This window comes from Sander lucioperca, chromosome 2 (assembly GCF_008315115.2).
Source record: "Sander lucioperca isolate FBNREF2018 chromosome 2, SLUC_FBN_1.2, whole genome shotgun sequence".
In the NCBI taxonomy this organism is placed as follows: Eukaryota; Metazoa; Chordata; class Actinopteri; order Perciformes; family Percidae; genus Sander; species Sander lucioperca.
Window position 1 is genome coordinate 2,146,709 of NC_050174.1, and position 27,881 is coordinate 2,174,589.

A 27,881-nucleotide genomic window follows, 5' to 3' on the forward strand; every position below is an offset into this window, starting at 1 on the left:
CACATTTGTGTAAAAAGTCTGTTTTTTTTCTTGCCCACTCTAGGGTGTGTGCCGTTGTGAGTGTCTGATGGGAGAGCATGCTCAAACTCATTAACAAAACAACTCCAGACTTGATATCTGGGTCACGTGTAAACCTGGCCCTGTAGACCGGTTGGGATTATTATGCAAGACGTAACCACGACTGGAATGACACATCTGTCTAACAAGAATACCTAACATGCTACTATGACAGGAACTTCCACTTGATAGTTTCAAACATGCACACGTGTTAAAAAAAAAAAGCCGTAGTAAATTTACATCTGCAATTTTCTAATCTGACTCATTTAACAGAGAGAAAGTGAAAACAATAGCCAGTTGCACCAACATCTGAAACAGTTCTATATTTTTACAATTTGTAATAACTGTGGTTATTTTTTCTAAATCTGACCTTTAGTCTGAAGTTCCAAAAAAAATATGATGCAGCTGTTTGTATTATTAAAACATTACAACAGGCAAAGTAATAATTACAGGACCACACAAAAACTAAAAAAAAACCTAACCAGTCACTGATAAAACTAAACACACCTTAACATGTTGCCACCTGTCCAGACATTCTGGTCAAAACACACAGCCATCTTTCCAATGCCTAACCCTGTCAGCCACTACCACAAATAGAATTTTATTCTGTGGGAAACACTAAACTTTTCTTATCCTTGCACTGTTCAGAACCATGTTACAGTTATTTACTAAGTTATTACGTAGTATTACGTATTACTAGTGTTGAACTAAACTGGTGCATAACCACCACCCTGCTCTCACTTCTTCTTCACTTCTGTGGTTCCCCGTGTGCTGAATTGTTTGATTTTATATATTATACTTAACCCTTGTGTGGTGTTTGGGTCTGTGGGACCCGTTTTCAATGTTTGCTAAAAGAAAAATGATGCTATTTATTATTTCTTCTAACTCAAACTCATTGGCCTTGGCTCATTTTCTGTGAAGAACATAAAAAATAGCTTACTGTCAATGACTGCACATGGTACACCCCCCCCCCCTACATATAACATATATATATATATATATATATATATATATATATATATATATATATATATATATATATATATATATATATATATATAATATACATATATATATAATATACATATGAGGTGTTCGGGTCTACTGGACCCGAGTGTATTTAAATGTAGGTGCCATGAAACTATGTTGTCTTTCTGCACCTGCTATTAGAGTTTAGATTCTCGGGCCGTTATTTTCCGCCACTATCCTCGGGCCGGGCCTGGGCCGGACCCTTGATCAAGCAATTTTTTTTTTTTTTTTTTTTTTTTTTTTTTTTTTTATCCATTACCTATTTAGCCTAATTGGGTGGGGAGAAAGCTATGCCATAATCAGAAATATTATAAATATATATATATAAGCTATATAAAAGTAACAAATGTGTACAAAATTTAGGCTGCAGTTACAAAATGCAGTACTTCATGCGCGGAGTCTCCTCCTCTCGCACGCATCACACCGGGCTGCTGTGCTGTATTGTGTATCTTAAGTGCAACATGGAGCTTGAGGATGTAAAGAAAAAAAGAAAAACAGGAGAATTACCTTTTGAGCAAGTGTGGAGGAAAGTTGGAGGTATGGAAGCAGTTTACACAAGTCGTGGGCAGTGACAACAATATGTTGTTCATCATTGTTTCTTTTTTTTACGTTTCTTCATTCGGATCCATTTGCGATCCGTTCCATTCTGAATAAACAAACAGCGCAGTTTACAGGCTTCGTCCTTGTTGCATTATTCTAAACAGATTTCTGCAGTTCAAACAACTCTGAATTGTAGTTGAGAACGTCAGTTATAACGGCCCACGTATTAAAAAAGTTCTAAGAAATAAGCACCAATAATGATCAAAAATCTTGTTTCTATTTTTTTTTAACCTTTTTTATAATTGAATTTCTCACAAAAAAACGAAAATGATATGATGATATCATATCATATGATCATAAATGTGATCTCACAGGGGTAAATGGCAAATATGAACCATAAATGATGTGTATATATATATCATTGTTATGATGATATGTTATGGCTGTATTGATTTAAAAGCCTAATAATGTGGTGGGTCCACCAGACCCGGGAACATTGGCTGTGTAACAAAAATATGAACACCACACAAAGGTTAAATATGTGCATAGATTGTCCTTGGACAAGCTGTATAATCAAAACCTTGTACTACTATTACAGCCACTAAAAAGCAGCTTCAAATGGTAAATTCACACTGAAGCACGTGCTGTAGTGCAAAATACTACTGCTGCGTTGGTTCATGTGGATTCAAACTTAAAGTTGACTGACTGTTTTTAACCAGGGAAACTGCAAACCGGTGGTCAGTGTTAAAAGATAAGTTCACTCTTCTTTTTCGTCAGTTTGTGTGAAAAGTCAATTCAATCCAATGAAACCAAAATGCGTGAGTGGTTTGGAAGTTGCACTAGACAAGGTGTACACTGTATGAAAACAACATTGTCTCAAACTAAAACTATCAAGGTGTAGCTGTAACAGATAACAGTATCCTCAACTGAACTCTTACTGGCATTCGTAACTTCCGTAACATTATCTAACGTACAAAGCAAACAGGGGCCATGTTAACTGACAAGTAAGCAAGCAAAGAGTTACAGTTTGTGCTTCAGGGAAGTCACCAAGAAGTGACAAGGATCCCTTTAACACCAGCCTGGTTGGGAATATGTGGTAAGGGAAACATGCATGACTAACATTTTCCACTATCGAGCACAGCACTTTACTACAGCTGCTCAGTAACCAACAGGACAAGACAGCGCTCAACTGTGTGAAGTTTGACTGCTGCATGAGCACACCCAGCTCAGCCTGCAAAAGTTTTCTTGGAGGAACAACCTGGTTTAAAGAGAGTCCATCATGTCATTTCAACTGGCTGAAACTTGCCTTAAAAATGTGAATCCTTCAGAGAGGGTGTTGACTTTGGAAGTTGAGGAAGTGAAAACAACATGCAACGCTAGAGTGGTAACAGTCACAGTGCTGCCGTAGTGTTTACATTACTATCAGTGAGTTCACCTGGGCTTGTTGACCTTGAGGCCCTTTGTCTCCATCCCACATTCATTATACAGCTAATGTTTACATGTCTACACAGAGTTAGTGATCCATAAACAGCCTTAGGAGGCCAACATCTGAGAAGATAACCATCAATGAGGCCCCGCCAGTACGAGAGAGGAGATCAGGGTCTGCTGCAACATATTTAGCACTTTCTTTTTTGGTAAAAATATATTTTGTAAATTGTTTTCAATGTGCAAACAGTTACTGATGCATTGCACAAACAAGTGTTTTCATTCAAATGTGGCCATGTAAACAGTGTCATCTTAGCATGACTACTTGTATCTGGATCATTTTCAGATGTCAACTGGCACTTACTTGTGTGGTAAAAAAAACCTACAATTTTAGCCTCACAGTATTCTTTCCAGTGCCGTGTGCCGATCTGACGGCCTCATTCTGCTTTATGGTGAATCATGCAAACGTTGAAAGAGCTGATGGGACAACATGTTACCGGAATTGTACCATGTACGATTTCATGTGACCAATAAAACTGATTGATTAATTCATTGTGCATTGTAAAAATTAGGTGTGGTTGGTTCTGTCTTTCTCCCAGAATGGTGAAATTAAACAAGAGTTTGACATGACTAATACTGTTGCACCCAATAAAGGAGGTGCGTGACAACATTATCAAAGTCATTATCGAGAACGTTATCTTTAATATTTACTCATGTATTCATAATCACTTTTTGTCGAAAGTTCAACTCCTCCTCTTGCTCAAATGAGTCAAATGTGTTTTACTGGAACAAAATACTACAATCTAAAAAAAAAATATATGTATGCATGTAATAAGTAGCCTATATGCTATATGACACGTGGTAGATAGTTAGGCTGCATCACCTTTGACACAGGCTAATCACATTAATCGTAGCCTGGTAAATAGACAAATACTCAGCTAAACACCTGAAGAAAATAACACCCGTCTTAAAAATTGTGCTTGCGAGAAAACTGGACCCATTTTCAAATACAGTATGTGCCTCTCTGATATTACACGAGTCACAAACTGGGGCCACCATGAGCTTAAAACAAGATGCAGGACCCACGGATGTATCTCTGGTTTAGAGTGCTGCTTAGTGAAAACGAGGCTGAACCGTTAGATACAGTTGTCGTTATAACATTTGGCCAGCAGGATAAGTTTTACTTGTGATCGACCAGTCTGATACTGTATGTGCTAATTCATAACCTAGTTGTTAAACATGCATACACACATCTACGAGTTCTCTGTTTCACTTAGCATGAAGATGTATGGCAGCTACCATTAACAAAAAGAAGACCGTCAACATTAGCATCTGCCTTCAAAGTGCAGAGTAACAATAGCCACTGAGCGGAGAGAGAGCCGGCTGTCAATGAACTCTTTGTCCACAGCACAGGTGCAAGTGATGAGAAGCAGACCGATACAGAACCACCAATAGCCAAAATAGCTAAACTAATTGGTGTGCAAATGTAATCCCCAAACTACACAGGGGGTACACTTTTGGGCACAACACCGCCGTACACAAGGTCAGAGGTGACTCGCGCCTACTCAATTTACAGCAAACTAATCTGTGTCTTTTAGTCTACGTCTAAGCTATTCTCATTATAAAGAAACACAACAAGTTAAGCCACATGAATGAATATAATTTGAATATAACGTTACGGAAATTGGCAGCGCATAAAATAATAAATAAACGCACCTGACACGAACTAAAACCTCGTTGCGTAGGCCTACATATTGCTAACTGTTAAACTACTGTAGAAAAAAAGTGTTAGAAAGTACTCACTGGAAATTAACCTGCGAAAACTGTCGAAAGCAGGCTGATAACTTCGTCTAGCGACTGGGTGAAGTCGGCTCTGCTTCCTCTTCCTTTCCGCTTGAATCTCTCGACGCAACCCCCTTTGATGGAGCTGGAAAAAGGTGGAGTCATCTCTGTAATTGCTGTGAGTTGGTCGCCTAATATGGACGTAACCAACTCACTGTATCAAATGTCAATCATCACCGATACAAAATCAATCCGCGGCAGATTCATTCTAACAGACTTTTAATTGGCACCTTTCTCAGACCAATTGTGTGCTGCTTCTGATGGGAGGGGATATCTAAACTCTGCTATACAGCTACACTCCATTTTAGTCTTTGATGTAAAGAGAGCAAAGAGGCAGAAGTATATAGATGGCATCATATTACCACCAAAATAGGCATATATAAATACCTAACTATCAAACAACAATCTCCATAACCATAATATTTGTAACAAAATAATAAGCTAAAAGCACACCTGAGCTAGGCCTATCTGCCTCCACCTTTTATTGGTTTTTATTCAGATGTTATCTTCCACCAGGCAGGATAAAAAAGCAAGATAATGTATACAACACTGTTATTCAGGCTTCAAAGCAGTGAATGACAGAATCCGAGTAAAGATAAAGGTCTGCTTGTACATGTCTGTCAAACAGCGGCTGTCAGATGTTTTGCATTTTACACTATGTAAACCTACCTCTGCTCAGGTATGTGCCAGTTTACCTAACACATTTAAAAAATGATCTAATTACTTAATGTGATCTCACACTCGCAGCCTGTTAAAGTGAGATGAATGGAATTCCAATGCTGTGGGTGACGCTCTTCTGATGGTGAGCGTCACCATAATGATTAGACAGAGATTTACTGAGGGAATGGAGGATCTGTATTGAGTTGGCAGCATCAGACACCTGCTTTGTTTGCATGACCATAACTCATCCACCTGTGTGGTTGTAAACTCTCTTACTCTCTTACGTACCTGAAACCTCCAGGAGAATTTTTAAACCAGAAAAAAACAACTCCTCCTACACCATTAGTCCATCCATCCATCTTCGTCCTCGTCACACCATCAGTCATATGTTTAAATAGTTTAATGCACACATAAGACACACATAAGACACAGAAATACACAAAAATATCTCCTTATGGTAACTTAGACAAAAGTTGACTTGCCAGTAAAAAGCTTGGAAGGTGTCTGGTTCCAAATATTGGTATAAGTATGTAGCTACCTAAGATATATAAATGCCTAGAATATATGTATTTTTCTAATTTTACTTTTACTTTAATTGAGAACAGATAGTAGCAACACATATTCACAGTTCAATATACAGGCTTACCCCATTCCCACAGCTACAAGTGTCATTAAACGTGTTTGTTTGGACAGGCAGCGTGCTTTTGAGGAATAATGACAGGGAGTGCGATGCTGAGTGACAATCAAAGGTGGAAAAAAGACCTGGCTGGTTGCATTTCCTCTTGTGTCACATTTCTGGGTGATAACACCACACAAAAGTAGAGCATAGGGCAGCAGCAGGCCTAATCTGTGTGTTTCCTGTGTATGCCGTCACCATTGGGAGTTTTTGAAAAACCTTACACTGTGTATGTAGAAGTCATATATTTTGGTTAGATCCGTGTTGTATGTAAAATAATATACACCTCCTAACCAGTTTTTGGTTTTTAAAGACTTCAACCTTTTGAATTGGGTTTGGCTAATCAAACACTCGTCTTTCACTTACCCTTAAGCTACTTTCTTTATATATTGTGCAGTATACAAACATGTTATGCCAAATTGATAAGCACTGAACTATATTTAATCCGCAAAACCACCTACTAGTCTGAAAAAAGGGTATTCCTCTGATGATAACTTATTGAAAACCCTTACTATAGAATGTGTCATAAAACAGCACTCATCATAATAACCAATATATTGACACCAAGTGGATATGTTGTGTAACTGCAATTAATACCTACTTTCTTTTGTCTGTTTTCTTTTTTATTTAAGTTTCCAGTAAGCATTGAATAGTATAAAGATGGAGATGTAGAATTAAATATATAAGAAACTCAACAAAATGTATACATATTTACCTATATACATATGCATACATATGTGTGCGTATAAATATATATAAATTATTTTAAAAAATCATGCAGTTAGGTCTTAGGTTAAATCTTGCTACTGTAGCACATGTTTGGCTTCACATATAGTCAAACATATAAAGCAATAACCTTTCAACATGTTCCAAAAAACGGAAGTAAAAATGCAATCAAATTTAGCAGCAAAAATACTTTATATTTTCTAACCTCCTAAAATACAATGCATCTTGAATCCAATGAGTGTGAGATGAGGTTTAGAATTCTTCCTATCAAGCAACATCAAGCGTTTTGAGATAAAGGTCAGGGAAGCAATAAAATCCTGTATTTTGGTATACCTGTTGCCCCACAGAGGACCCCAAAATTGGAACTCTCACCACCTTAATTCAACTACTGGCTTGATTGCTGCAGCTCAGTGAAACACTTTGGGAATGTTCAGGACACACACTGAACCCTGTTACGATATTTTAATCTTAGGAAGGAAGGCAGCTGTCATCACAAATCTGGCATAGTTGTCTGCACTGCTGGCTTTTGATGCCTTTGCTCCTTAACTTAGAAAATGTAAATTGTGTCATAAAGCTATACCTCTCTATACTGTTTTATCATTCTGGAGGGATTTATATCACAAAGAGTCTAGACAGCATCTTTTTGCTGGTTGAGTGCCACTACATAGCAGACAAATAGACACCCTCTTCATTTTAGTGGCACCCATTCACCTTTGAGACTAATATTCAATGCCTATCGAGCTGCTTCGTAGGGCGGGCCTTTCCTAGAAGTGACGTGGGTTCCATAATAACGCGTCAGGGCAGCTATCATAAGAACACTCTGCCCCCAAGGGCACCAGTAAATAGTTTCAGTCAAACATGCCTTATTTGTTCATGATTTAAATGCATTTTATTTGGAGACTAGCTTTTATTTGGAGACTAGCACTTTCTCTTTTTAAGGTACAGCTCTGAGTTCAATGACAATATCTTAAAAAGGCCAAGAATTTAAATGATATGTTATTGAGACTGCACACAATAAAGAGGGGCATGGACTGCCAAACATCCAGAAATGTTTGTGGGATCATTCTGCTCTTTCTGTCCTATATGTGGCTTAAGAGGAGGGGCTGTTTTCTCAGGACCTTTACCAGAGGGCTGGCTCCTCTGCCTACAGGATGAGAAGAAAGGAAAGAAATGGAAAATGGGGAAGGCTGAGTTGGGGTTTTGAAAGACCTTTTCCAGCCCTTTTTCTCTTTCAATTTATAGGTCCTCCACACACACACAGGCACTGACACACACACACACACACACACACACACACACACACACACACACACACACACACACACACACACACATAGACGACAGAGGGCAGAAGGCAAAATCAGGATGTGACATCATCCACAGGAAAAGAAGCCAAACAACTTTTTTTCTCTTTACTCTGTTGTCTCTGCTGCTGAGTGAAGTTGGAGCCTCTCGGTCTGTTAGTGCCCGGCAGAGAGGGAGAGGATCCAGAGGAGCTAGAGGGGGGCAGAGCTGCCGGAGCTTTCCTGCACAGGGAGTTTAAAGAGAAGGGCTCCGGAGCCTGAATCCTCCCTGAACTTCCCACAACTTCCCACCACATTCCTCTGCTGTAGGATTTCATCCAGGTACAGTGCAGACTGCTTTTTCCATTGTGTAATCTCTTGTTTTTGACCTCCCTCTTCCTTTGTTTCTGGTTACTTGCAGTGCCTTCTTTTTTTCTTTCTCATTTATGTGTCTGGTCTTGAGCCGACTTGTGTTAGCCTGCAGTGTGGAGGCCAATTCCAGAAAAAATGTGAAAGCATGCCAACAGTGCGTAATCAGACAGGCTTTAGTCTGAGGCTGTTGAGGCACGCTGGGAGACTTAAAGTGATCAAAATTTTATGTCACTCGGTCCCACATGCAGTCTCTTTACTGTTACTGTCTACCATTACTGTCTTCAGTACAAAAAGTGTCCAAGTTTAATGTTTAGCTGGAACTGTTTCTCCCTGAATGGAGTATACTGAATGACACACTTGTAACTATGATCCTTCCTCAGAAGCCCTTTTGTTATGGACAAATTAGGAGCTATCTCATGACCACGTATTCATGCTCCCCCAGTGGTGTGTGGTGATCAGGCAGACTGTGAAAGCTAGTGGAAAGAAAAAGTACCCTTCTCATATTTCAAATGCTGTTTGCATTTGAAATCATCAATGTTTCAGTGTGAATAAGAGCAAACAGAACCCAGTGTGAGGAGTCTGTGGATTGTGAGTCTTCTGAAACGAGGGCAACAGAAGTTCACAACAAACCACCGTATCATAACATGGTCCATAACATGAGCACACATGATTATGCAGAGACTGAAACTTCTGCTAATCTGAGTCACAGAGAAACAACCACAGGAAACGTTGAGGCAGTCAGTACAAAATCGGACACAAATGCGGACATAGTATCATGTTGCAACCGCAGTTACTAAAATGTGACTGCAGTGTCAAATCTGCAAAATCAACATATGCTACAGTCTTCCAAATTGCTGAATGGAAACACACAACTCAGAGGAGTGTAACACAATAAAATGTAACCCTTTCTATTATGTGAAGTACTTGGACTGCCCACATTATTTTCCTATAATGACCTACTTACTGTAGTTAATATTCAAATGAGGACATTATGTTTTATTATCATAACAATAAAGGCTTTGGATCACATAACCAGCCCTTCAGCGAGGGCATGCTCCTGATCAGTGTGCATTATCAGCCAGATGGTTAATAGCTATAAGAAAGAAAAACAAATCACTTGTCAATAATGTATTGGTTGTGTTACATATATCTTAGGACTAATTTCCCAGAAGGGGGAACTGACACTGTGTTTTTCATCGGTTGTCATGTTGTGTATTTTTTCTTCTTTTTTACAACAAACTTACTTTGTCATAGCATCTACCTTTATACCTCATAGTTCTAAATGAGGCTCGAGGCAAAGCGATCATTGTGCTGTGGACATTTTCTGTCAGAAACTAGAAACTCTCTCTAGAAATGGTTAATCTTTAGTGAGTCGCAGCATGCCATTCATTTTCTCAATTATGTTCAACTCTAGTGGCCTGAATTTGGCCACAACCTACTGAAACTGTTGCTATTTTTTATTCATGGGAGCCACTGAAAATCTTGGTCATCTTGGTTGCACAGAGCAGTAGAGGCAAAAATGTCACATTTGGGATGAACTCACTGGTTTTCCCTTAGTTGGGGTGGTGGGGGGGTACAATTTTCTATGCAGTATGTACATGAGTCATTTTAATGATGTAGTTCTTGAAAATGTTTGGCTTGTGAATTTTGATGTCATGCCTACTTCACGGTTTATATGACTCCTTTATAAACAATTTCACAATGATATGTACAGTTTGTAGTTATACCTTTTGATGTTTTGGTCATACGCAATTTTTGGCCATTCTGGCCTAAAGCAGTGGATTGACAGGCAGTGAATTAGGCCTCTGACTTCTCTTCTTCTTCTTCTTCTTCTTCTTCTTCTTCTTCTTCACAGAAACAAGAGGTCCCTGCAATCTTTACATGACAGACGCTGACCCCCTGTGACCTGATTTCCGAGCTGAAACCATCCTGTTTCTATCGCTCAGGAAGGTGACACTTTATCAAACGCAAAACTAATTATTATTCTGGAGAGCGTATTCTCCCCTTATCTCAGGTGAAGCGGCTGAGCCAATGGCGTTGTGTCTTGGACAAGTGTTCAGCAAAGACAAAACATTCAGGCCGAGAAAGCGGTTTGAACCGGGCACGCAGCGCTTTGAACTTTACAAGAAGGCCCAGGCCTCGCTCAAGTCCGGCTTGGACCTGAGGAAAGTGGTGCAGCTGCCGGAGGGAGAGAACATCAACGACTGGATTGCGGTCCATGTGGTGGATTTCTTCAACAGGATCAACTTGATCTACGGCACGGTGAGCGAGTACTGCTCCGAGCGCACGTGTCCCATCATGTCTGGGGGGCTGAGGTACGAGTACAGGTGGCAGGACGGTGACGACTACAAGAAACCCACCAAGCTGCCCGCTCTTAAGTACATGAACCTGCTGATGGACTGGATAGAGTCGCTCATCAATAATGAGGACATCTTCCCCACCAGAGTAGGTGTGTGAGGAGTCTACAAATGAAGGCATCAGAACTATTATTGAGTGTGTAACCTAATACATGATTGATTGCTGCTTGCACTGACGTTGTGCTGCATCAATGCTGAAGTGTCAGCCTGGTGGTGCAATGCTGTTCCCCTTCATTAATATCTCAAATGGGATGATAACATTCCAGCAGAGGTTAATTAAACAATGAGGTTGACATTTAGGGGAGATTGAATGGGTGATGGTGGTGGTATTTTATCTCAGCACCAGATTTGACAGTCAACATTTATTAGAGGAGAGAATCAGGGGCCTCTCTGTGTGGATTTTGCAAGAGTGTCCTCTGGGAGCGCTGCTTGCCGACATGCAGGTCAGGTGAAATGAAAACCTTTCCCATAGGTGTAAATGGGTTTTGTCTCTATGACCGTTTGTTTGTTGGTTGGTTTGTCTGTCGACAGGATTACGGAAAAAACTACACGCCCCATTTTCATTAAACTTGGTGGATGGGTGTAAGATGGGCCAAGGAAGGACCCATTATATTTTGGAGCAGATCCGAATCACGGGGCAGACACACTTTTTTACTTTTGTTAAACATTGCCAGATAGTTTGTGCTGCATGGTGTTGGAATAATCAGAAAAAGTTGTTCCCGGCTAGGAAAATTCACATTGCATTAACATTGTGAGATAGGGCATGCCTTGGCGGAGGTCTGCGCTCTCAGAGTGCCCCTCTAGTTGTATTATGTACTCACACAACTTCTTATGTTATTGGTTATAGTGGCAGTAAATGTACTAAAGATTAGGCTCAAACCTATTTGTAGTCATATTTGTTTGTTCATTTTCCTCCTAAACAAACTTTCTCTTTTTTTTTTTTTTTTTTTTAATCAAATTATAATTTCTACTTCGTCAAATAGGAAGAGCTAATCCACAGTAACTGCAGAAATAAAGACATAAAGGGCACTTATAAGACTGACTGGGGCCTCATGTAACTGAAAAATTGTGTTGTTAAACGATTTTGAATAAAGGTGCAATACAGTATTAAGTTACAGGTCATATCTTTTCTCTTTTATGTCCACTTTTATCAAACCCGTACCTAAAATGAGGCTGTGGCTTCTTGTCACTTAAATACATTGTCCATGTAAATTGGTTTTTCATTAAGCTACTGACTAGAACGCAACAATTGATGCTGTTGAGGAGAAATTGTATTACTTATAGAATATTACATCTGCTAAATGATGGGTTTCAATAAAGACAATAATTACTTTTTTTGTGACAGATTTAAATCAAACAATTTCTCAGTTGGAAGTCTATTAAAGTCTGTAACTCGTTTCTCGTTTTTTCTTCACACTAGGTGTACCTTTTCCTAAGAACTTCCAGCAGGTGTGCAAGAAGATCCTGAGCCGTCTCTTCAGGGTGTTTGTGCATGTTTACATCCATCACTTTGACAGCATCTGCAGCATGGGTGCAGAGGCCCACATCAATACCTGCTACAAGCACTACTACTACTTCATCTCAGAGTTCAACCTCATTGATCACTCTGAACTGGAGCCCCTGGTGAGACAATAGCAAGACCTCAGATGTGTGAGATGGAAGACGGGGAGCATGAGAAAGAGGATCAAATGGATGTTTTGTGTTGGGAGGGTTGTCAGTATTGCTCTAATTACTGTCAGTCTCGCAGAAAATATCAGCCATCCTGCCATCTATAACCTTATTGTGCAGCATGCTTGGTGAGATTGAGCTTTATCCCCATGTCAGGGTGTCTTCCCGGCTGGTGCACATGCAGCGCAAAGAAAATTACAGCATTTTTTTTTTTCGTTTGAAACCGCACAGACTACTTGTTCTCCCTAAGATAACAATCATTTTCCATTTGACACTGGGAATGGAATCAGCATTCGCTTTTCCCACAATTTTCAATCATGATAGACCCTTGTTAACAGAAAATGATTAGGTTTGAAACACCAACTCCCATTAGAGAAGTTACTGACTTTGTGCAGTAATGAAGCAGAGTTTGTATCACATATGACCAGATGGAAAATGGTGCTCTAAGCGTCAATAAAAGGCTTCAGTTATCCTCATTATATTATTTTTGTTGTTGTTGTTGTTGTTGGTCTTAAAGGTGCCCTGCCACACGTATTTCATTACTTTGTGGTAATGTCTGAAGTTCTACCATGGGCTCTGTAACATTTTTTTGTGGAACAAATGCCTTGGTTACCTTGTTTCAAGCCATTCTAGCGTGGTATAGAAAGCCTGCAGGAAGACTCAGCTCGATTTCTGCCAGTTCTCATTAATATTCAACGAGCTAAGCTGCTTGACTCTGACTGGCTAACAGCTAGCTAATGAGAGCCTGGCTATCAGCATCCTTTACCGAGCCCAACTGGGCGAGCTCATGAATAGTAATGAGCTCAGGCAACACCACGTCAGACTGACCAGCTTTTGTAATTGGCCTGATTTCTCCGCTTATTTCTTTTCAGTGGCTAGAGCTGACAGAGGAGGTAGCAGTTCATTTTCACATTCACGACATAACACAAACACATATGGACCTAACATATTTAAAAAAAATACCAGTAAAAACGGTTTTGTGTGGCAGGGCACCTTTAAAGGAACAAGAGTGTCTCATGATAAGAAATAATGTGTTTCATATTAAAAGTGTAGATTGCACTTCGTAACAATCATTCATCTCCTCCTACAATATGAATTTGATGTGTTAAACATGTCTTTTCTTTTCTTTTCCTACAGAAAGAGATGACAGAGAAGATATGCAATTAAACAAAACCACATGGACAAAAGGAGTTTACATTTTGACATTATCTGAGCCCCGTGAGAAATCATCGGCTTCAAAACACTCAAAACAAAGAACAACTTTACATAAAGTTGTATGAGTGGTTTTCTAAGCATAACTGGGATGGTCCACTAACCTACCACACTTCTTCAGATGGTGGCACTGTGCCCTCACAGAGGTTTTTACTAACAGTAACTGTGGTGCTTGAAGCCATCATTATAGGACTTTGTGTTGGTTTACAATACATCTCCTGTACTCATGCTTTTTCTTTCCTCCTGTGCATGTATGTTTATGTTGGATCTTTTTTTATATACAGTGTTGAGTCTTATTTGTTGAATTAAAGTTTGTATTTTATTTGAAGTTTTTCATAGTTTGAACATAAAAATGTAGCCTAAAAATGATCAACGCTTTTGCAAATGTGTTTTTGCACTGCGTCACAAACATTTGTACAAAAAAACATTGGGTCATGAATTTGTTTTCATTATAAAAGTCAACACTCTACCACATAAGTGAAAAGACAAAAGACAATTAGGCTACTTATATATCTTTTTAATCATATATTTGCTTTAAAGGTTTGGTTCAGGCCAAAACCAACACATACATACATACATACATACATACATACATACATACATACATATTTCACAGGATAAATAAAGACATGGATGATTAACTGTAGACTAAAAAATAATAATGATAAAACATTGTAGATATGTGTCGTGAGCCGTATATTCATAGACTGTATGCATATAGGCTACTTCTTCTTCGGTGCTGCTGACCTGCCAACATCTGCATCTGTAAATAAACGTCATCATCATCATGCACAAAAAATCCCCACTACGTGGAGTGGGGTGTGACGGGGAATCAAGCCAAGTGACGTCGTTACGATAAACCATATTGTCGACCAATGGGAGAAGGAGGTATGCAGAAAGGGGCGGGGCATACGTCTGTTTATGTGTTTTTCCCGCCCTGCGCGTCACTGGCTGTCTGACTGATGGATTTCAGCTAGCGATGGATGCTTACATCAGCTGTGAGAGGTTTTGACAGAGGGGATTTGGCTGGTTTTGGACACAGAGTCCAGGTTTGAAGGCTTTACTGCATTTATGTTTTTCGTTTTAACGAGACCTGACCGGTATTAAAATACGAACGTTATGCGAATGGACGTAAATCGTTAGGACAAGCTAGCTAAGGGTACTTGCTAGCTAGCTCGGGGTAGCTAACGACAATAACATCGGATTATACAGTCAACAGTAAACGCTAACTCTAGCTTTCCTAATGTTCTGGTTAATCTTTTATAACGTGACATTGCTTCGTCTTGGTAAGGGTGCCTAGATGTGTGAATCAACAGTGCAAATGTTAAGTAACGATGTGGCAATTGTTAGCTGCAGTATTGGCTGTCACTTGCTAACGAGAAGGACCTTTTGCAGATATTTAAGGATTAAGGATTACATACATAGACTGTTAATATTAATTAATGAATATACAGTCTATGATTACATATCTGCTATACCTTTTGAGCTGGTGTAAGGCTGGATATTATAGCTAAACGTACTTCTGCGGCTTCTGTTACTCAATAACCGCGAACAGCAAAACAAAATTTGACAGAAGAGAGTGAAAGAAAGAGGAAACCGTTTTGGTACACGTCAGTTTACCGCGGGGTGATTAATCGAGTTTTTACTTCTTTTTTATTGCTCAAATTCTTTGACTTCCCACCACTTGTAATGACTTGTTATCGTGTTCTCTGTCGATGTAGTCTTTTCCAGACTAACTCAGTATTTGTTACTCTCAGTGGGCAGATATGGTGAGGCACAGCATAACGACGGAGTTGCAAACCTTCCAGCAGTCTCTCCAGGTAAGATCTGAACTGTTAATACTGGGGATTTCAAAACCTTTAACTTGCTGAAACATGTTGTGTTAAATACCACCTATAGCTGCTAGAAAGTAGTCTACTAACTGTCAAGGTTATCTATACAGAAATGTAGAAGTTTCATCATTCCCCCATGAGTCATGCCTCTGGTAATATCCAGGGTGATGCAAGGCCTGTCATCCTGTATTCTCATCAGGTCACTGTTTTGGCACGTTGCCAGGGGGGAAATAACATCAGCTAGGTTGCAAAAAAAGGTTTTGTCAATGATATGTGTTAGCCTGCTGGAGACAGTTGACATTTTAAGTTTGTCACAATTTAACACTAAGAACTAGGGGTGTAAGAAAAAATCGATACACTTGAGTATCGTGATATTTTATTTTGCAATACTGTATCGATTTTCAAAAAGCGTTAAGTTAAAAAATATTCATGTAAGACAGTGGTTCACGTTTATGTTGTGTTTAAACCCCCTACCGCTAGATGACTATGCTGAGACACACCACTAGTGTCCTCGCCTAACAGTGACTAGCAGTGCCTGACTTTTTGCTAGAAGCTAACAATGTAGCTATGGCTGAACTTTGGCCTACTTTAGCATATACAAATTAGCTCACTAAGAACCTGGGAACAACAATCCCAAACTGGCAGTTTGATTTTCTGTGTACTGAATTGTTTACCTAAAGTGAACTTCTTTGACTTTTATGAACATCATGTCTGTTTTTAAATATAATTTTTTCTAAAATTATACTTTTAAAAAATCCCAATATATCGCCTTACGCACAGTATCGAAATGTATTGCAATATATTGAATCGTGATACGTATCGTATCGCCAGATTCTTGCCAATACACAGTCCTACTAAGAACAAAGAATTATGTATTCCTTCTCGTGCTTTCTCCACTGTAACACCACCTGATCTCTCTCTGGCTGCTCTTGCGCCCCCTCCCCCCCCCTCCGATGCGGCCTCCTTCTCTGTGTTACAGGAGAAGTCCCTGGCTGTGGGCCAAGTAGGGCAGAGCTGCGGGGGAACTCAGGAGAACGGGGTCGCTTCAGAGGAGAGACAGCACGTTTCACAGGGTCCAGCAGGTACAATAGCGCTATGATTCAGAACCGCTCTGGACCTACTGAAATTAACGGTGCATACAATAACACACTGGCAAAGTCTGGACTGTTTTAACTGATTAGCTTGCATATGTTTTTTTTTTGCTACAGAAATTGAGAAAAGCCAGCCAGTGAATATCCCAGATGCAGCTAAAAGAAAGAAGAAGAAAAGAACTAGAGCAACAGACAGCTCCACAGGCACTTTTGATGGTAACCAAGCTGATATTATTGTAAGACATCAAAAATCAAAAGAGGAAACAAACACCGACCGGCGTCTCATGTACGTCACCTTTTTTTCAGATCTGTACAAACTGACAGATGAGGTGCTCGGTCAGGGGGCTTATGCTAAAGTCCAAGGATGCATAAGTCTGCAGAATGGACAGGAGTTTGCTGTGAAGGTGAGTGACGATATATTTTATCTAACAAAGTAAGTGATTTTTTTGGAGGTGGAGGGTGGGGGTGTGGCCTTGACCAACTGCCATGCTTCGCTTGTTTTCAAGCCATGATGTCTCTGTCTTTCTCATGGGTGGACCAAATTCTCTGGGTGGGCAAAGAAGAGAAAGGGGAGGTAACTTTGCTCCTTATGACCTCATAAGGAGGACATTCCAGATCGGCCCATCTGAGCTTTTATTTTCTCAAAGGCAGAGCAGGATACCCAGGGCTCAGTTTACACCTATCGCCATTTCTAGCCACTGGGGGACCATAGGCAGGCTGGGGCAACTCATATTAATGTTAAAAAACTTCCATAAAGTGAAATTTTCATGCCATGGGACCTTTAATTTACCTTAACTGAACAGCTTTGGAGTCATTGGAATGGCTATAGGACCTTTGTGGGGTTGAATGGTGGTCGTCTCGCTTCCCCGTGAGCTGATAAACCACCCTTGCAACTTTAGGCCGGCGAGCCGCCGGCCTCAGCGTCAAGAAGTATCGCGTGATATCAGGTCTCGCAGTGTAACAAATTGCTTCACGGCGCTGCACACATCCAGGAACCGGCTAGCTATAAGAACAAGGTAGCGATGGAGTTTTTCACGCTATCGTCATGGCTGAGCGGGCAAAAAAGAAGCAGAAAGCTAGGAAAGCATTGTCGGAGGAACAGAGAAAGAGGAAATGGCAGACTGACCGAGCAAGTTTTTATAACAGTGTTGCCAAATATTTATTCCGAAGCTGTAGGGGGAGCTCTATAGAGAAACCTGCGAGCAAAAAGCGAGAAGACGGCGAAGAAATTGCCAAAGCTGCATAGCACCCCTTTAATGTGTTTAATATGTTGTTTTGTTTTACCAAGATCATAGAAAAGAGTGCAGGGCACAGCCGCAGCAGAGTCTTTAGAGAAGTGGAGACTCTCTACCAGTGTCAAGGAAACAAGTGAGTGCATTTTGTATAAGACTTCTTTTTTTTTTTTTTTTAAACTAATTATGAAACAGATTCTAATCATTTGGAAATCTCTTGATCCAGCAACATTTTGGAATTGATCCAGTTCTTTGAAGACAGCTCCTGCTTTTATTTGGTCTTTGAAAAGCTGCGTGGCGGTAAGTATAAAAGAATAGCTCAACAATTACACCGTCTGCATCTACACTTAGCTTTTTCAGAAGGCTCATTAGAAATACACACTGATTGCTTCTCTTCCTTTTAGGCTCCATTCTTACACACATCCAGAACCGGAAGTACTTTGATGAGCTAGAGGCCAGTAAGGTGGTCAGGGACATTGCCCAAGCTCTTGATTTCCTACACACTAAAGGTAAGTCAACATCCAAACCGCTATCCTATGGATGTCCAAATAGAATAGCTGTGGATTTCTTTTATTTATGTATTTATTTATTTTTTGTCATGGTGACAATGTGCTTTTCTGCAGGCATTGCCCATAGAGACCTTAAGCTGGAGAACATCCTTTGTGAATACACAGATCGGGTAAGTGGCTTTTAAAGGACAGGGAGCTTTCAGAAGGACATTAGTTGTTCCTAGAGGTATAACAGTCTAATGTGTTTTCTCCCACATTTCTACTCAGGTGTCCCCAGTAAAGATCTGTGATTTTGACTTGGGAAGTGGAGTGAAGCTTAGCAGTGCCTGTACGCCCATAACTACTCCAGAGCTCACCACACCGGTAGCAGTCTAGTTTTTAATTCATAACACACACACACACACACACACACACACACACACACACACACACACACTGAACGAACCTAATGGATAACAGTTTTATGACTTCCCGTGTGCTTTATTTTAATTTTTGCCCTTTCCTAGTGTGGCTCAGCAGAGTACATGGCTCCAGAGGTAGTGGAGGTGTTCACTGATGAGGCCTCGTTCTACGACAAACGCTGTGACCTATGGAGCCTCGGGGTCATCCTCTACATCCTGCTGAGCGGCAGCCCCCCCTTCACAGGCCACTGTGGCACCGACTGTGGCTGGGACCGGGGAGAAACCTGCAGAACCTGCCAGGTATGTCCGCCCAATCAGCCGCTGGGTTCGCTCAGTTTTAAACTGTTGGTCCGACAAACAAGACATTTTAAGATGTCACCTTGGACTCTGGGAACTTGTTATGGGCATGGGTTGCAGTTATATGGGTTGCATAGTACATGTGCCTCTTGGTTTAGTGATATCTAATCTAAGTGTATTCTTTTAACTAGAGGTCGACCGATTCATCGGTTTTGCCGATTAATCGGCACCGATAGTTGATTGGTGGAACTATCGTTATCGGCAAAAATCCATACCGATGGTTGCGTCCGTTGCTGGAGCGGCTGAGAAGCGCGCGCTTTCATTCATTACACAGTACGCGAGAGCTGAGAAGGGTCTGCTGGCATCATGCATTACAATAGCGGCCTCTAGAGGCGAAATAAAAACTATCACTGATGCCTCGTGTTGTTTATTTTCGACATGTGTTACTGCGCGCTGCATGGAGAGCACATGCTGTGCGGAGAAGACTGACATCAGATGCACGTTTAAAGCATCGACAGCAAAAAGGTATGTATACAGTACATATTCATTTGTTGAATAGATGCTGCATTAGTAGAGAAAGAACAGCACAACAGTATGTTTGTTTGCTTTCGAGGCTGAGATGACATTAGTAAGTAAACATTAGTAGTAGGCTAACTTACCTCAAGCGGTTAAAACACTGACAAAAATAAACGCAAGTCCGACCCAAATGTCAGAATCAGAACCCTAAAGGCTCGTCCACGATCCCAAACGGCACCTCTGATTCATATTTAGATCATTTAATAACAGTTAAACGTAGAGACTTACTGATTGCTGCAGCTAAAAGCTAACGAGTTAGCCGTCACGGGGGTGTCTTTGGTGTCTTTCTAGCCTTTACAGGTGATTTTCTATCCAGCCTGGAACTTGTTCCTTTTTTCGGGGTTGTTGAGCGTTAAATCCAAACTGTTACATCCAAGATTTATCCACTCGATGTCCATAATTCATCACGTTTTTGGTCATTTCTGCCGCTAACTCCGTGCTACCCATAGACAGTAGGTGCTACCAAAGCCCGTCTACGGAAAGCCGTTCCACTCCCTATTTAGCCCCATTGTACCTACTTTGGTTGCAGTTCCACCAGAGTTCCACTGGGGGTGATCACGGTCCAGTGCAAAATGAATGGGTCTCTATGGAGCTAGACGGCTAAATTTGTCTCTTTCGCCTGATTGTCGTTGAGAAATCTCAGATTTGATTGTAGTTTTTGCAAGTTCAACATGGATTATAGGTCAAAAGTTGAATGAACGAGTATTTATGCCCTTTCGATTTGTTACAGGTTGAGTCGTTGTTGCCCATAACACGCTAGCATTCTGCTAATGAATGCTGATTGGTCAGTGAAGGACTGATTACGATCGGAGATCCCGCTTGACGGCATCCGAAGCAGAACCAGAATGCCAGAGTGAATATTTCGGCGTGGTCTTTAAAACATTAGCAAACCTCTTTCTAGCACGTGTATTGACAGGGAGAGTCTAATCTGTCAGCTGTGTTGTCGATGCCTCGAGAGAAAAAAGGAAGCGACTCAAAGCTTGCTGTAAAGCAGTATCTCTGGCCGTATATGTGTATGACGTCATTGACATTTTAAAAGGCTTTTTAGAACAAAAAAGCAACTTTAAAAAAATCTAACACCCAGCAGTGTGTATTTTCTTAGCCTCCCCTTTCAAATGCAGCATTCAAATTAGTAGACAAAAAATTATATCCTGAGAAAAGTGGATTTTGAGGGGTATAGCTCCATAGAGTCCCATTCATTCTGCACTGGCCTGTGAGCGCCCCCTATATGGAACTCTGGTGGAACTGCAACCAGTTCAGAAGCCGGAAGTAACGAGAGAGTGGAACTTCTTCCCATATTAGAAATTCTTTGGTGCTACCGACAAGGGAATCTCCCATGATGCCTTTGTTTATATTTTCAACCAATGGAAAGGCAGGTCCGTCACACATTATGCCTTATATGGGCATCCAAGCGAGAACAAAGAGTATATAGTGGGAAAGATAGATCCCTCCAGGTCAGAGATCGTCTGTTACCGTTCTAAACCGTTCTACAGAGAAGAATGGCGTCACTGTTTTGAGATTGTTTGTCCTTTATATGAATTATAATGCTCATTATGTTTATTTTTGCACTGGATGACTCCAAATATGTAGGAGAACTGTTTTAGACAACACACATGCTTGTGTAGCATTGCTGTGGGTGTAATATCAATAAATATGACATTATTATTTTGATTATTGGCAAAAGCGTCTGGACTTTTTTTGAAACAATGTATGTATTTTGTCAACTGTATAAGTTATAAATACTATCGGTTGATTAATCGGTTATTGGCAAATACGGCCCAACCTAGCTATCGGTATCGGTAAAATCCACTATCGGTCGACCTCTACTTTTAACCTTTTAGGAACAAAAAGTGTGTGACTGTATAGCTTGATTTAGGTGTGACTGCGTCTGTAATTCTGGACATGAATTGTTTTCCTCTGTTGTCACCTGATTATTATCTGAGTCCGGGTTTAATGTTTAATCTCTCCTCCAGAGCATTTTGTCACCATCAGACACACATGCAGACACTCTAATGCTGATCCAAATGTCAGCACGGAGAATGTTGTCATTCCGCTTCACTACCACTGCATAACCAAACCACCGACAGCTGAACGGTTTTACAGCACCTTGTGTCATATCCTCTCTTCAGAGTCACCTGTTTGAGAGCATCCAGCATGGCAAGTATGAATTTCCAGACAAGGACTGGGATCACATCACAGAGGGGGCCAAGGATCTCATATCCAAGCTGTTGGTTCGGGACGCAACTCTTCGCCTCAGTGCTGCTCAGGTCCTCAAGCACCCTTGGGTGCAGGGGGTAGGTTTTATTACATCTGTGCACTAGAATAGCCAGGGTGTTTAGCTGCTAATAGGTGACTGTGAGCCAGCTACAGACACCGCCAGATGACGGCCCTTTCAGGGGCCATGGTAGTGGAGTTTAGCCGGAAAAAAGTGAGCGTCACGTGGCAACGACAGTTAAGTTTAGACACCTACGCGACTAGTTAAGTTCAGGAAAAAGATCATGGTTTGGATTAAAACACTCCCGAGGAACGAACACATGTTTCCTGGGTGAAAGTATTTTGTTTTCCCCCGGGAAATGAACTCCGCTCCCCGTTTTATGTTGACACCACGTAGTGCTATTTCATTTTGAGATTATTTTCCATTGAATATTGAAGTTCATACATGAGCGTTTTGGCATGCCTGGCTGAGTGGCACTATCCATGGTATTGAAGGGGGATTTCATTATTGCATTTTATTTTTTTCATTTTTTTTCACAAATCAAACCCTGAGAATAGCTGCTTTGTACTTGGCACTCTAATATTGTCTGATACAACACCACTGTACACACTCATTCACTGCTATTTTTTTTCAAATTAATTGACCATTTTTTATTTATTTTTTGTTTTACAGAACGCTCCAGAGAGAGGTCTTCCAACTCCTCATATTCTACAGAGGTATGACAGGCGGCTTAGAAAGTCAAGTCAAATGTATTTATGAAGTTTTTAAGGTGCTTTAAACAAAATTGTATTATTTTAAAATTCTCTACAGTGGAAGTATATTCAGATAAAAGCAATAATCACAACTGTACTATTATTACATTTTGATAGGACAGTAGAGCCTGTGTGTGTGTGTGTGTGTGTGTGTGTGTGTGTGTGTGTGTGTGTGTGTGGTAAGAAGAGGCAGGAAAACCACAATGTGCTATGGGAATGTGTAGATAGTACAAAGGTAAACATTGTCTCTCTCCTGCCCCCCTCTCTTGTTCCAGGAACAGCAGCACCAAGGACCTGACCCAGTTTGCAGCAGAAGCCATCGCCTTTAACCGGCAGCTATCCCAGCACGACGAGCAGCAGGAGGATGTCGGAGGAATCGTCTGCTCCATGAGGCTTTCTCCTCCTTCCAACTCCAGACTGGCCCGCAGACGGGCGCAGTCCAACGCCCTGCGCACCACGGACTTCGCACCCGCTTCGGACGACCTCACAGCCTAAAGGACCAGTACAAGTCCCCATGTGTGGGTGTGTGTGCGTGTGTGTGTGGCCTTGTAGTATCAGAAGAGACTAACTGTTCTTGGTGTTAAAGCTCTTTCCCATGGCCAGTAATCTTATCACCTAGAGAGAGTTTAAGCACCAAGGGGACAGTTAATCGTCGGCTACCACCTCCTAATTGAAAACATAGTTGAAACTCTTGAGATTTGTCCAGGAAATGTTTTAAGCTGCCTGAGAACAACTTTCATTTGAGAATAGCTTTGGGTTATATTTTAGGCTTAGTCTTAACAGAGTTGTTTATTTTCTATCCAATGATTTTAATATGTACATGGATTACCCCAATACAGCAGAGACCGCTCTTAATGCCAGCAGTTTATATTGAGTATCTAAACCGTACATATCATGATCAACACAGCATTACGTGGGCTCAGCACAGGTTTGCAGCTGTTGCTGTCCTAATGCAATATCTCATTTTGATAGATTTTATTTATCTTGTGCAACTGTGAATTGGTAAATGTTTCTCAGTTGCTGGAGGGAAAGGGATGAGTTATCTTTTATGTTTGCTTTTTTTTCAAGTATGTCAGTGTATGTGATTTGAAGTGTGTGGATGTACTGTATGTGGTTTAAACGATAAAAATGGGACTACACTTAGAGGAGACTGTCCATCTCTGGAAAAGGGCTTTTCTCCATTTTAACCCTTTTTTAAAGTCATTCTTGTCGATGCTACGTAAAACTTCCAGAAAGTGCAAGAATGTGAATGGATGTTGAAGTTAGAGGAGACCCTTTGATCAAATAGTTTTGTATTTCCTTCCAGTTCTAGCTTTCACTTCAACACAAGTTACCTGTAGCACTGATGTACTTTAAAATAAGTCACTTATTTAGTTTATCTGAAAGGGAGAATATTATATTGGAAATAATCAGTTTGGTCTAACAATGTGAAATCCACACCTGCAGTAATTATCTTTTAAGGGGTTTTAACTTTTTATCCTCCTTAGAATCTGACATTACCTTTTTTTTTTTTTGTCTTTGCACGTTTGTTACTGTACCGACGTAACACCCTCCCAAAAAGACTTAGTCTTAGTTTCTAATTGTCTTATTGATTTGATATGTCAGAGTGTTTTTAGTCTGAATGACTTGGATTTTGCAGAATTTAGTTTTGGTTGTATGTAGCTAGTAAGACCTACAGAGGTTTTATGAATAGTAATGTTACGCTTAAGATGTATGTTGATGTAAGTGCTGTAGTAAAATAGAGGATTCCAAACAGGTTGAAAGGGATTTATTTTTATACAAGTATTTGTATATTGTTTAGTTTTGTAGTTTTGGTTCTGTGACTGGCTCTGAATGTGCCAAGGGAAAGAATAATGGACTAACCATGCTAAGACTTCTTAAGTCCATCAAGTTCCTTTTGATCTTTTTTTTTTAATTTTATTTCTTAAGAAACATTTTTAATTCTATTTTTTTATGGACCCCGTCAATGTTTGAATGGGGTCACCGATGGCAGTCTATCACCTCTGTTTTCCCTAACCCTATTAACGTCATGTGTTTCCCGCTTAATGACACATCCCCTGATTTCACACTGTTGCCATGGACACCCCATCCCTATAGCAACAAAGGTCCTTCATAGGCTGGAAGGAATTGTCAGAGATTTGCTCAGAGCGAATACAAACATTAGTATCCAACCACTTGCTACGTTTAAGCCCTCTCTCTCCCATTACGAATCATAAAAGGACTTGTTTGTTTCCCCCCCCCCCTTCATTATGTAATGGCATCAAATGAGATACAGTAATTTGTGTGCAATTATGGACTCCCATTGAAATTTGTCAAAGCTCTTATGGGGTCTAATGCATAAAGCTCTCAGTGTGGAGCATGTTTTCACTGGCATGCTGTGTTCTCAATAAAAAGATCCTTAACATCTCCTGTCTAATCTGTGTTACGTACATCAAATAATTTACTCTGTATGCTTTTTAATTGCAAGATCTCATTCAGCTGTATTGAGCAAATTACTTTCTCTTCCATATAGGAGTAAATGTGGTTTTAAACCTTTTATTCAGCGAGGGTCCTTTGGTACTTTTGTATTGAATGCTGAGAGGATGGTGAAATGACAGGAAGAGGGTGTGATTAACCTGCACAGACACTGATGAGATAGCATCGCTCTGACAGATGTCCTTGTTAAAGCAGAGAAGTGTGTGTATCCGGATAACCAAAGTCCAAAACAACAAAATGCACTTTTATTATAATTTAATAATGGATTTAATGACACAAGAAGCAGTGACATTCCCACCCTTCCATCCTGTGTATCTGAGTTTCTACTTATTTCTCAGAAATCCCTTAGAAAATGGGTCAGATGTGCATTTATTGGAAAAAAAAACTTTATTGCCCTCGATTTGATTGGACGGTTTGTTTCAGAGCCCTTTAGCGCCCCCGGTGGGCCATCTTTATTTAAAGCTGCGGCGTGTGAGCAGCAGCGTCACTCTGCTGTCTCTGATCACTCTGCTGTCTCTGGTCACTCTGCTGTCTCTGATCACTCTGCTGTCTCTGGTCACTCTGCTGTCTCTGATCACTCTGCTGTCTCTGGTCACTCTGCTGTCTCTGATCACTCTGCTGCTCTCCTGCTGGGCTCCACCACTCCTGCTCATAGACAGTTAAAGAAAGCTCCTGCTGCGCAACATGATGGACGGACGGAAGGCGGCAAAACATCACAGAGGATCATGGGTCTGATCTAAGGTAAGTAACACTGAGAAAAGTACACAACAATGTTGCTGTATGGTTGTTTTCAGGTTTTCTTCTTTCTTCGTCAGGCTGCGTGACCAGCAGTGAAGATTTTGATATTTAGGTATCTCTTATGTTTTGTTTTATAAACGTGTCACTAGAAATAGCTGCTCATTTAGTGGGATTGCCGAATGCATTACATGTTTTTTTGCGTTATTATTGCTGCTAGCCTATTTATTGCTGTGTGAAAAGCTTTCTCAGTGGGTGTAACTTCTATAATTAGTTACATTTATGGAGGATTTTTTTTTTGTAGCATTTTAAGAATTACCTTTGAATAAAATGTTTAAAATAATCAAGTGTTAGAAACATTTAAAGTGTATAAGAGCCTCTACAACGTCTCCCATATGCTCTTCAGCCTCTTTATCACCATATCTCTCTCTCTCTCTCTCTCTCTCTCTCTCTCTCTCTCTCTCTGTAAAGTGATGAGTTCAGTGATCAGTCAGTCTCATCAGCTTCTCTGGGTCTCACAGAGCTCTCAATGAGACATGGTGCTACCTGAAAAAACCTCCAGACCTTCTGCTCCTAAGAAGGTCCCCAAGCAGCACGCCCTGCGGCACCAGAGCTTGCCCTCCCCAGCCCTGTGCTGCGCCTGCGGCCTGTGCATCATGCTGGCTGGCATCAACATCACCCTGGTGGGAGCTTTCGCCTTTGGCACCTACATCCCTACTGGCAACCCCCCCATCATCATCGGTCCTCTTCTTTTATTGATAGCCCTGGCCTTCTTCACAGCGTGCTGTGTGGTCAGCAGGAGGCCCCCGGCCCACATGGCCCACAAGGCTAAAGCAGGTGAGAAGTGGGGGCTGATGCGGATGGGGACAGCAGCGTTTGAGATGGAGACGAGCGAGCACACGCTGCAGGACACCACTGCCGTCCAGCTCAGCCCCACCAACTCCCCCACCTCCTCCCACAAGTCCAGCTCCAGCCACAGGGGCGACACAGCTCCGCCGGGCTGTCAGGACGGAGCCGGCGAGCCGCTCATGTCAGAGATGTCTGACATGGCTGTCACTGGAGATTACACCGCCTTGACCTCTGACAGCAAGGCGAGCACTCTCGCACAGATGCTGCCTGGCCAGAACACTTCCTCTACGTAGCATGGGCTTTTGTTTTTGCTGATTACAGGTGGAAATGTCTGATGTGATTGACATGACTGATTGGCATCTTTAAAGAGGAGACCACAGACAAAAGAGCCTGATAAATGGCCATCAGACTCTCAGACTGTAGACTGAAATGTGTTACCTCTGTAAACCTCTCTGTTTGTAGCTTATTCGGTGTGTTGTGTTGTTGAATGTTTATTGCTCAGTCCCAGTGTGTACTTTACTCTGCCAGAAACAGGAACTGGAGATGATACCTTAATCCAAGTGTCTGTTTGTGTACTTCTTGTTGTATAAAACAGTTAAGGCTAAAAATCCTGCTGTTAGCGCTTGTCAACCTACGTCGGGAAAGAAGATGTCCAGCCAAGCTTCTCTGAGTCACGAAAGCTGTTCTTGTAAGCCTGGTAAATCTCAGCCACATTTTTTTTTTTTTTTTTCGCACACTTTGAAAGAAATGTTCTAATTTTTGTTTGCATCAACTGCAGTGAGTGAGTAACCTGTGTTGTGTCAAGATGGATATTCAAGAACAAATTAGTGAATGTGTATGCCATGATGTTACTGCAGACGTCATACATGTTTGTGGCACCTATATGTTTGATAAATAAAGCTAAAATGGGATTTGATTGTCAGGTATATGTTGTGTTTCTGTTAAAAAAACATAGAAAAACCACAATGGCACATACATGTCAGGCTATACTTAAGAAAGGTACACGGCTTGCGAAGATAATGAATTTGTTATCTGGGAAAAAGCCAGCTGCGCCAGTGCAAACAGCTCCT

At 40.9% G+C, this 27,881-nt stretch overlaps 4 protein-coding genes across 11 annotated transcripts in view; 3 read left to right on the forward strand and 1 right to left on the reverse strand.

The window, feature by feature from the left end:
- The window catches only part of elovl1b (ELOVL fatty acid elongase 1b), a 21,654-nt gene extending 16,527 nt beyond the window's left edge, over positions 1–5,127 (reverse strand). The window contains exons 1-2 of one of the 3 annotated variants that reach the window (XM_036008593.1): positions 4,855–5,010; positions 2,702–2,705 (exon numbers count right to left, since the gene is read on the reverse strand). The gene's annotated coding sequence lies outside the window, so the exon portion shown is untranslated. Of the gene's footprint in view, positions 1–2,701; positions 2,706–4,854 lie in introns of all 3 variants that reach the window. The other 2 variants (XM_031318089.2, XM_036008595.1) reach the window with 2 other exon arrangements.
- A 3,098-nt stretch (positions 5,128–8,225) lies between these two features.
- mob3c (MOB kinase activator 3C) lies at positions 8,226–14,216 on the forward strand. 2 transcript variants are annotated; one of them, XM_031318091.2, is made up of 4 exons: positions 8,226–8,580; positions 10,466–11,059; positions 12,388–12,590; positions 13,773–14,216. In XM_031318091.2, the coding sequence occupies exons 2-4, from the start codon at positions 10,642–10,644 to the stop codon at positions 13,800–13,802; spliced, it is 651 nt and encodes a 216-aa protein (XP_031173951.1). In that variant the 5' UTR covers positions 8,226–8,580; positions 10,466–10,641; the 3' UTR covers positions 13,803–14,216. The 2 variants fall into 2 exon arrangements, with proteins under 2 accessions (XP_031173951.1, XP_035864498.1); XM_036008605.1 differs by having other exon boundaries at positions 10,625–11,059.
- A 555-nt stretch (positions 14,217–14,771) lies between these two features.
- On the forward strand, positions 14,772–25,168 carry mknk1 (MAPK interacting serine/threonine kinase 1). 4 transcript variants are annotated; one of them, XR_004899127.1, is made up of 15 exons: positions 14,772–14,896; positions 15,605–15,667; positions 16,659–16,761; positions 16,888–16,986; positions 17,077–17,174; positions 18,059–18,138; positions 18,229–18,302; positions 18,407–18,681; positions 18,779–18,874; positions 19,018–19,212; positions 21,915–22,079; positions 22,673–22,716; positions 23,028–23,248; positions 23,283–23,862; positions 23,922–25,168. XR_004899127.1 is itself a non-coding variant. In XM_036008620.1 (15 exons), exons 1-14 carry the CDS (start codon positions 14,831–14,833, stop codon positions 23,245–23,247), a joined length of 1,464 nt encoding a protein of 487 aa, XP_035864513.1. In that variant the 5' UTR covers positions 14,772–14,830; the 3' UTR covers position 23,248; positions 23,283–25,168. The 4 variants fall into 4 exon arrangements, 3 of the variants coding, with proteins under 3 accessions (XP_035864513.1, XP_035864507.1, XP_031174243.1); XM_036008620.1 differs by having other exon boundaries at positions 18,407–18,511; positions 18,626–18,681; positions 23,283–25,168; XM_036008614.1 differs by having other exon boundaries at positions 23,028–23,251; positions 23,284–25,168.
- Positions 25,169–25,824: 656 nt separating this feature from the next.
- Positions 25,825–27,727, forward strand: LOC116063519 (transmembrane protein 275-like). Of its 2 annotated transcripts, none has more exons than XM_031318516.2 (2): positions 25,825–25,968; positions 26,434–27,727. In XM_031318516.2, exon 2 carries the CDS (start codon positions 26,499–26,501, stop codon positions 27,102–27,104), a length of 606 nt encoding a protein of 201 aa, XP_031174376.1. In that variant the 5' UTR covers positions 25,825–25,968; positions 26,434–26,498; the 3' UTR covers positions 27,105–27,727. The 2 variants fall into 2 exon arrangements, with proteins under 2 accessions (XP_031174376.1, XP_031174377.1); XM_031318517.2 differs by having other exon boundaries at positions 26,484–27,727.
- Positions 27,728–27,881: the final 154 nt, after the last annotated feature.